The 9,961-nt window shown below is 43.4% G+C and overlaps 1 protein-coding gene across 4 annotated transcripts in view; it reads right to left on the bottom strand.

The window, feature by feature from the left end:
- Window positions 1–9,961, bottom strand: part of TTF1 (transcription termination factor 1) — a 32,209-nt gene that overhangs the window by 18,966 nt on the left and 3,282 nt on the right. For 2 of the 4 annotated variants that reach the window (XR_001822071.2, XM_017519645.2), the window contains exons 2-5: window positions 7,516–9,075; window positions 6,153–6,376; window positions 4,443–4,628; window positions 2,831–2,909 (exon numbers count right to left, since the gene is read on the bottom strand). Coding sequence is in view for 3 of the 4 variants with exons in the window: in XM_017519645.2 (XP_017375134.1) it covers window positions 2,831–2,909; window positions 4,443–4,628; window positions 6,153–6,376; window positions 7,516–9,068 (2,042 nt within the window). In the remaining variant the exon portion in view is untranslated. Of the gene's footprint in view, window positions 1–2,830; window positions 2,910–4,442; window positions 4,629–6,152; window positions 6,377–7,515; window positions 9,076–9,709; window positions 9,826–9,961 lie in introns of all 4 variants that reach the window. The other 2 variants (XM_037735257.1, XM_037735256.1) reach the window with 2 other exon arrangements.

Raw genomic sequence — 9,961 nt, forward strand, 5'->3', positions numbered from 1 at the left:
AAAAAAAAAAAAAAAAAAAAAAAAAAAAAAAAAAAAAAAAAAAAAAAAAAAAAAAGAAATATGTATTTAATTGAACTCAATATATTAAAAATGCTGTCATTTCAATGTGTCAGCAGTATCAAAAAATATCAATGATATATTTTACATTCGGTTCTTGATCTTGAGCCTTCAAAACCCAGCATGCATTTTACTCTGACAGCACACCTCAGTGTGGACTAACTACATTTCAAATATTTGACAGGCCCAGAAGGCTGCTGGTCACCATATGGGCAGACACAGCTCTAGAAGGTAAGTTCCATGAAGGCAGAGACATTGTCGGTTTTGTATACTATGGTATCCACAATGCTTGACGGACAATAGACATTCCATAAACATGCAACAAATGGCTTGCTCTCAATATGTAACTACTTAAGAAATTTAAAGTGCATTAGTCCTACATAAAAATTCATACATTAAAGTACTAAAAAAAAAAGCACTATAATATTATAAATAGATTTTGAGATTAAACACCCAAATATTTAAGTAAAGAAAAAGCAATCTTTATAACATCTTAAGATTCCTATCTGAATAGGAATGTGGTTTACATCATCACTGAGGCAACACAAAAGAAGTCCTAGGAAAATGCTAACAATTTCTTTTTTCCTTTTTTTTTTTCTTTGAGACAGGGTCTGGCTCTGTCACCCAGGCTGGGGCACAGTAGCGTGATCATGACTCACTGCAACCTCCTGGGCTCAAGTGATCCTCCCACCTCAGCCTCCCAAGTAGATGAGACTACAGATGCATGCCACCATACCAGGCTAATTTTTGTATTTTTTGTAAATCCATGTTGCCCAGGCTGGGCAAACTCCTAATCCAGTGATCTGCCCACCTTGGCCTATCAAAGTGCTGGGATTACAGGCATGAGCCACTGCACCCAGCCAAAAATAAACAATAACATTGTAGAGTTTTCAGACATTTGTCTGTAAATGAAGTGTATGGTGAATAGAAACTGGTTATTCTTCACTATTTTCTTTTTTGAGACAGAGTCTTGCTGTGTTGCCCAGGCTGGAGTGCAGTGGCATGATCTCGGTTCACTCTAACCTCTGCCTCCCGGGTTCAAGCAATCTTCCTGCCTCAGCCTCCCAAGTAGCTGGGATTACAAGCATGCACCACCATGCCCGGCTAACTTTTGTGATTTTTAGTAGAGATAATGTTTCACCATGTTGGCCAGACTAGTCTCAAACTCCTGACCTCAAGTGATCTGCCCAGGCTGGTCTCAAACTCCTAATCCAGTGATCCACCCACCTTAGCCTCCCAAAGTGCTGGGATTACAAGTGTGAGCCACTGTGCTTGGGCTATTCTTCATTATTAAGAATCATGGCTATCAGCCAGGTGTGGGGCCTCAAGCCTGTAATCCCAGTATTTTGGGAGGCCAAGGTGGGTGGATTACTTGAGGTCAAGAATTTGAGACCAGCCTGGCCAACATGGTGAAGCCCTGTCTCCACTAAAAATACAAAAATTAGCCAGGAGTGGTGGCACATGCCTATAGTACTAGCCTCTCGGGAGGCTGAGGCAGGAGAATCACTTGAATTCAGGAGGTGGAGACTGCAGTGAGCCAAGATTGTACCACTGCACTCCAGCCTGGGTGACAGCGTGAGACCCTGTCTCAAAAAAAATAAAATAAAATAAAATAATAATTCTTCGATTTTTCACTTTCTACTTTTTTTTTAGTCAGAAGTTGCTTAACTTATAAAAATATTCTAAGGGGGAATGATCACTACAGCACAAATAATACAGCACAAGTAGATGAACTGTTATAGAATGACTCTAAAAATTACTCTAAAAATTTCATTCCTCTCTGTGTGTCGCAGGTGGAAATACATTACCTCAGCTGCCACCATTAACTTGCCAAAAGCATTCTTGTAAGTTCCATTTAAAATGTCACCTTTAGTGGATTTTCTTAAAGTTCTATTCACAACCGTCTAACCTTGGGGTTCGGGCAAAGCAGGCAGGGCAGGCCCCAGTCTGTGTGAGAACTTTCCTCACCTAAGGCTGATTTCTTTCAGTAAAAATTTTCAAAAGGAAACTGAGGTCTTATCAATTTGGAAGTTTAGGTAATGACCTATGTCTTGGTTTAAAATCAGAGCTAAGCAGAACTCAACTGCCATTGCCAGGAGATTTACGAAACTCGCCTCTTGGAGAGGTCAAGTAGTTGAGTAGAAGGTAGTTTTCCGAAGCAGAGCTAACAGCTGCCTGCTTCGTCCTCTGTCCTTGAGCAGAGTGCTGACCCAAACACTTGATCTAGGTTTGTTTGTTTTTAAATGCGGAATGTTGGAAACAAATTATAGTTGGTATTGTATCTGGGGAAAAGGGAAGAGAGAATAACAACCGAGTTAAGCACTCTGGGTTGATACCACTGAACTGCACTTAAGGGACCTAATCCCAGCACTTACCTCCACCTTTGGATAGTTAAAACCCACAGCACTGTGCTAAGTGCTGAAGGGAATATCTGTTGAGCAGGGATGTTTGTCAGAAGCAAGGAGCTTCTGACGTAGTGGAGAGCAGAGAAAACAGGAGTAACAGCACACGAGGCAGAGTGGGGCGTGCTAAAGAAAACGCATAGAGAAAGCTGCAGATGCAGGAGGTGGGAGGTCACTCAGGCTTCGCTAAAGAGGTGGGAATGAAAAAGGGCCTTGAAGACACACATTTGACAACGAAGACACCATCTGGCTTCACACATACAAATCTTCATGATTTTCATTTCTAATCCACTGCTGTGAGTATTTTGATTTATGGATCAGCAAAGACTAGAGAAATGTTCAGTCTCAAGCTGCTGAGAGTTTTTTCTTACCTGCCTTTGTAATTGTTGACATCGAACATCTTCTTTGCTCGATAGTATATAAGTTTCCAGGGCCGGGCAATGTTCCTACCTAAAGTCGGAAGAAAGGTGATCAGAGGGGCTCACGTGAAATGAAGTAGCAATTGTAAAAGGAGCCCAGAACAGCCCTTATAGCAACGTGCACTATCCTAAGCCTGTGTTAAGGCTGGGATTTCCTATGTCCTGAAGAAAGCTGTCTTGAAGAACACATAGACACAGTCACCGGTTTCCTTGGAGAGCTCTGAAAACAAAATGTTTAGTACCTTAAGGCTCCAGCTTCCGGTCTATGCAATTTGTGGGAAGAATCCTTATGAGGCAAAGTAATTTAAACATAATTTGAATTAAGAGGAAGAGAACACTAAGGTGGAGAATACAGGCTAACAGTTCTCCAGAAGATGAACGACCATCTTTCCCAAATCAGCCTTTCTCACTCTAAGGTGAAATCATCCCTCAACAGGGGTGCACTAGTCTGTTTTTCTTCATGCATTCCACGGAACATCTAAGAAATGATCCTCTTTAAATTCAAGAGAGATTTTCTTTCATTCTGATCCTATATGACTGCGTGACCTTCTAACTTCACAAGCAGCACCTCCAGTCCGAGGGCTCCAGCTACAAAGCACACATATGGCCACACTTAAAAAACATGGGAGACCAGGGTGCAGATAAGGATGTGCTTTGTGTAGCGCACATAAAATTTCAGTAAGGAACAGGAGGAGAAACCAAAACTGGAACTATTGTCAAGGAAGAAAGGTGAAAGTTGATCTTTTTTTTTTTTTTTTTTTGAGATGGAGTTTCACTCTGTTGCCCAGGCTGGAGTGCAGTGGCGTGATCTTGGCTCACTGCAACCTCTACCACCTAGGTTCAAGTGATTCTCTTGCCTCAGCCTCCTGAGTAGCTGGGATTACTGGCATGTACCACCACACCCGGCTAATTTTGTATTTTTAATAGAGATGGGGTTTCTCCATGTTGGTCAGACTGATCTCAAACTCCCAATCTCAGGTGATCTGCCTGCCTTAGCTTCCCAAAGTGCTGGGATTACAGGTGTCGGCCACCGCACCTGGCTTTTTTTTTTTTGAGACGGAGTCTTGCTCTGTCGCCCAGGCTGGAATGCAATAGCACAATCTTGGCTCACTGCAACCTCCGTCTCTGGGTTCAAGTGATTCTCCTGCCTCAGCCTCCTGAGTAGCTGGGATTACAGGCGCCTGCCATCACACCCAGCTAATTTTTGTATTTTCAGTAGAGATGGGGTTTCACCATATTGGCCAGGCTGGTCTCGAACTCCTGACCTCATGATCCACTCCACCCCCACCCCCGCCCGCCGCACTCCCAAAGTGCTGAGATTACAGGCATGAGCCACTGCACCCGGCTGATCATTAAATTTTTCACACTGTACTTAGGAGACATGAACACATTCCAAATCCCCAAAAGTATAGACTGGCCATAAGAATACCATCAGCCATCACAGCAGTTAATGTGTGCTGCATGCAGGCAATGTCCCAGGTACCTATGCTAGCATTACCCTGCGTTCTCTTGTTTATGGCTGGAAGGCCGTGGATGGTCAAAGAGTGATCGTTTCTAAACTTACCAATGTGCAATCTAAATGAGTGTCTCCTTTTTAAGTTGGTGATCACAGATTTTTCCTCTGGGTATCTGTCTGTGTACAGCAGCTTGTCAGCGCTCTCAATTCCTGTCAGGGCTAGAAAGTCTTGCACATTTTTCTCTAACTGCTTATTTTCCTTGACAGAAAACTTCCCAAATTTAATAGCAACACCTAGGATCGGGAGGGAGCAGGGAGAGAGTGTGTATTGTTAATAACAAACAAAAGCAAACCGATGACTTAGTTTTTCACCAGCAATGGGAGTACCATGGCCCAACAGTCCCAACACCTGACACTTGCTCTCCTGGCCCCACGTGCAGATTAGCCTTTCCTTCAGGGTTCAGCACAAGCCACGCCTCTTCTTCAATGTCTTCCCTGGTCATCCTATTCCAAAGGGACCTATTTCTTGGTCAGACTGTGTCATCAATCTTTTTTAAAAACAGTTTTCCAACGGATTTGTACATTCTTTAGAGATAAGGTCTTGCTTTTTCACCCAGGCTGGAGTGCAATGGCATGATCAAGTTCACTGCAAACTTGAACTCCTAGGCTCAAGCAATTCCCCTGCCTCAGCCTCCTGAGTAGCTGGGACCACAGGTGTGTGCCACTACACCTGGCTAATTTTTTATTTTTTTGTAAGATGGGGTCTTGCTGTGTTGCCCAGGCTAGTCTTAAACTCTGGGCCTCAAGCAATTCTGGGTTGGCCTCCCAAAGTGCTGAGATTACAGGTGCGAGCCACCTCGCCTAGCCTAGGTTTACTTTAAAAACACCTTTTACAAAATACATACTCATACAAATTTCAACACAATACATCAGTAAAATGGGATTATATACTACTCTATAATTGTGTGCACATGTGTAGTACATCTTTTTTTGCTTAATTTGTCTTGTCTATTTTTTTGAATCGCTCCAATCTCATTGATTCAGGAAGGCTAGGATTCCTCTTTTTACTTTTTTCAATGACCAATGGTATTGGGTTTCACACATCAGATACTCAGTAAATATTGCTCATTTGTAGTACACAGTCTTACATTTGCAGTTTATTCTCTTATTTATTTATTTTTTTTATAAGACAGGGTTTCACCATGTTGGTCAGGCTGGTCTTGAACTCCTGGCCTCAAGTGATCCACCTGCCCCACCCTCCCAAAGTGCTGGGATTACAGGCATGAGCCACTGCGCCCGGCCTGCAGTTTATTCTGAAATCCAATAAGCTTTATGATTGGATTTAAGAGTAATAAAGGTTATTTATTATCCTTAATAATTCTTAATAAAGGAGGTTCAGAAACACAGTGAAATCAAGAAGGAGATCAAGTCCACCGCAAATGGGTGACCATCAATTTAATATCTTTGAGAAAGAAACGATACCTAATTAAAGTTGATGATTTTAATTTAACAGCATTTTAATGTTGTATTAACTGTTGTATCCTTTCTAGTGTCTTAACCAATTAACCGTTCACCCCTTCTCTTCTTGCTGTGAATTAATTATCTGGTCCCTTTACTAGAAACTGCGCAGGAAGAGGAAAAGCAGCCCACTTCATTTTGCTAATTCTCCAGCTCGGACAGTTCTGGTAGGAGACAGAGCTGAAGGCAGTGACAGGATGCTTCTTGTTGATCTATAAATCCAAATCATCCATAAAAGAAAGTCAGGTGCTAGCTATGCATACAGGAAGTTCAACAAACACTAAGGCTCCACAAGCTCACCTTGTGCTTTAAATTCCTTAAACCGGTCCAGGTCGTCCCGGTACATCCGCCTGATCGTGCTGGTGGCCCTGTCCTTGATGTTAGGGATGAACTCCTGAAGCTGTCTCACGGCAGAACCCAAATCTGCATCTGAATCATCAGCATCTCCTAAATCTTCAGATAAAGATCTTGTTTCGGGATCTTCAGCTGATTCCACATTGTGTTCTTCATTTGCAGGTTCTAACCTAAGTAGGAAAATTGGGTTGACTAACATTAACACATCACTTGATCTCATAGCTTTTAAACTTTTCTGTTTTTTTTTTTTTTTTTTTTTTTTTTGAGACAGAGTCTCTCTCTGTCGCCCAGGCTGGAGTGCAGTGGTGCAATCTCAGCTCATTGCAAAGTTTGCCTCCTGGGTTCAAGCGATTCTCCTGCCTCAGCCTCCTGAGTAGCTGGGACTACAGATGCACGCAACCATGCCTGGCTAATTTTTGTATTTTTAGTAGAGACAGGGTTTTGCCAGATTGGGCAGGCTGGTCTCAAACTCCTGGCCTCAAGTGACCCACCCATCTCAGCCTCCCAAAGTGTTGGGATTATAGGCGTGAGCCACCACACCCAACTTTAAACTTTTCTTAAAATGGCTTTCACTTAGACTACTAGAATATTAAAGCAAGATGAGATCCTGGGGTTGACCCAGTCCGTGATTTTCAAACTCTTTACTGGAACTTGAATTACTTAGATATACTTCAGAGGCAGCACAGAAGTTAAACATGCAGCCCTAAGCCCCATATCCACTCACACTATTTTTCATTTAAATTTACTCATAGATTTTCAGGGCTGGAATCGTTCTTAGTGAAAATTGAATCTAACTGCTTTATTTTTTATTTTATTTTATTTTTTTTTGAGACGGAGTTTCACTCACGTTACCCAGGCTGGAGTGCAATGGCGCGATCTCGGCTCACCACAACCTCCGCCTCCTGGGTTCAGGCAATTCTCCTGCCTCAGCCTCCCGAGTAGCTGGGATTACAGGCACGCACCACCATGCCCAGCTAATTTTTTGTATTTTTAGTAGAGACGGGGTTTCACCATGTTGACCAGGATGGTCTCGATCTCTTGACCTCGAGATCCACCCGCCTCGGCCTCCCAAAGTGCTGGGATTACAGGCTTGAGCCACCGCGTCCGGCTCTAACTGCTTTATTTCATACATGAAGAAATTAAACTACCTGCCCAGTTTACTCAATTAAAGATGTATGATATTCTGTACATTGAGGGTCTACCTCTTGATGATTTCTGCCATTTAATATGTATATGCTAAATAAAGAGGAATGGGCAGAATCCATACAAGAGACATACACCAACAGCTGGAATACCATTCCCACGTTACCTTGGCACCTCTTGCACACGCCTCTTTTCTGAATAGGCCTGGGTTTTCTTTGGTTGGGGCCTGGGATTCATACTTTCTTCAATTATAGTGCCACTGCCTTCTACTGAATCAAAGAGCGTGCTCGCAGATTTCTTACTGGTCACTGGAAAATCATCGCCAGACACTACGGCCCCTTTGACAGACATAAGCTTCCTTTTCTTAGACTTCTTCTTTGTACTGCTGGATTCTTTGATCCCTTTCAGTGCCCTCCTGCCTTCCACAGTCCCAACCTCACTGCCCACTTGTGATCCTTCAGAGTATGCCCTCTCAAGGCTCTCAGGCGTGGCCAATGCCTTCAATTCTGGGTTACTGTACTTTTTCTTTTTCTTCTTAGATTTGTTTTTATAAGCAGGTGCTGGCACTTCTGCAGTTTCACCATGTGGGTCTGCAGCAGGCTGGTACTCCTGTGGATCAGTCCCAGCCTCACTGCCCGCTTGCGATTCTTCAGGCACGGCCAATGCCTCCAATTCCTGGTGAGTGGACTTCTTCTTCTTTTTTTTCTTAGACTTTTTTTTGTGAGCAGGTGCTAGCAATTCTGCAGGTTCACCACCCAGGCCCATGGTAGGCCGGGATTCCCACACATCACTCTCAGCCTTGCTGCCCGCTTGCAATTTTTCAGGCACGTCCAATGCCTCCAATTCCTGGTGAGTGGACTTTTTCTTCTTTTTTTTCTTAGACTTTCTTTGGTGAGCAGGTGCTAGCAGTTCTGCAGGTTCACCACCCAGGCCCACGGTAGGCCGGGATTCCCACACATTACTCCCAGCCTCGCTGCCCGCTTGCGATCCTTTGGGGATGGCCCATGTCTCATATTCTTGGTTATTGGACTTTTTCTTCTTCTTTCTCTTAGACTTGCTTTTATGAGCAGATGCTGGTAGTTCTGTAATGTTATCCCCTGGACCCCTAGAAGGCCAGGACTCCTCCCGGTGGGATTCTGACTGAGGCAGGGTGTCCCTTGCCTGCTGGCTTTCCTTTAGAGCATCACAGGACGTAGCTTTCCTCCGATGCTTTGTATTGTTTTTCTCGCTAACTTTATCGTGCAGTGCTTCTGATTTACGTGTATGTGACTTAGCAAGTCCATGAAGTTTGTCTGTTTTTGGCTCTCTTGCTGACTTCTGTTCCATGCTCGTGTCAACACAAACGACACCAACACCCTCTCTACAACACTCTGGTGTGTTGTTTATATTTTCTTTATCCACAAGGACAACTCTAACACCTGCTTCCTCGTCTACCTCCAAAGCACTGTATCTTCTCTTTTTTCTCTTTTTGAGTGTAGAAGTGGCATTTTCAGTCTCATCACAGACTCTGGACTTTTTCAAAGGAGAAGAAATGAGATGCTGGCAATCTTTTTTCCTCTTTTTCCTCCTAGTTATTTGAGACTGTTCATTCACCAGAGAGGAGTCTCTGAAAATTTCGTGGGAATGTTTCTGAGGTCTTTCCTTATGTACAGAATATTTTTTCTTTTTCTTGTCAAAAACTGGAGTGTGGACTTCAAATCTGCTTGATTCTCCTTCCATTTTACTCCTATACGGAAATGTGACAACAATGGTTTATCTGTGCATTTTAAACATAGCCTCAGGGGAAAAAAATCACAGCAAAATGAAATTGTATAACAAATGACATGTCTGTAGTAATGATTACACATTTTCTATTATTCTAGATATATAGGTAGCTCACAGGAATTCTCTCTGTCTGGTCCCACTGCCTTTATGATGGAGAAAAAAAATAGTTAACAGAGAACAACAGTGCCTGAACAATCAGGCCCCTGTTCCCCACAGCCTCACCTCTGAACGCATCTTTCCAACTCTGTGTTTAAGCCACAAGCAGCTTGTTTTGGTTCTTCAAACATGTCACCACCTTTCCCTGCAGCTCTCCATGAAATGCTCTGCACTGCCTGCCCACCCTTCCTGCCTCCTGCCATCCTTCAGAGCTTGGTTTAAAGATCTGTCGCCCCGGCTAAAGTGCAATGGCACAATCTGGGCTTACTGCACTCTCTGCCTCCCAGGTTCAAGAGATTCTCCTGCCTCAGTCTCCGAAGTAGCTAGGATTACAGGCATCTGCCACCACACCCAGCTAATTTTTTGTATTTTTAGTAGAGATGGGGTTTCACTATGTTGGCCAGGTTGGTCTCAAACTCCTGACCTCGTGATTCACCTACCTCAGCCTCCCAAAGTGCTGGGATTACAGGTGTGAGCCACGGCACCTGGCGAAGATCAGTTCTTCAAGAAAGTTTTCCTTAATTCTTTGGGCTTGCCCTGATTCCTAAGTGATATACTTTCATATTAAAAAATAATAATAAACACTTAATTAGTCATTTAGAGGCTGTCTTTAAAAGAAAAAAAAAGAGGCCGGGCGCGGTGGCTCAAGCCTGTAATCCCAGCACTTTGGGAGGCCGAGGCGGGTGGATCAC

Source organism: Cebus imitator, unplaced genomic scaffold (genome assembly GCF_001604975.1).
Source record: "Cebus imitator isolate Cc_AM_T3 unplaced genomic scaffold, Cebus_imitator-1.0 Scaffold762, whole genome shotgun sequence".
NCBI lineage: Eukaryota > Metazoa > Chordata > Mammalia > Primates > Cebidae > Cebus > Cebus imitator.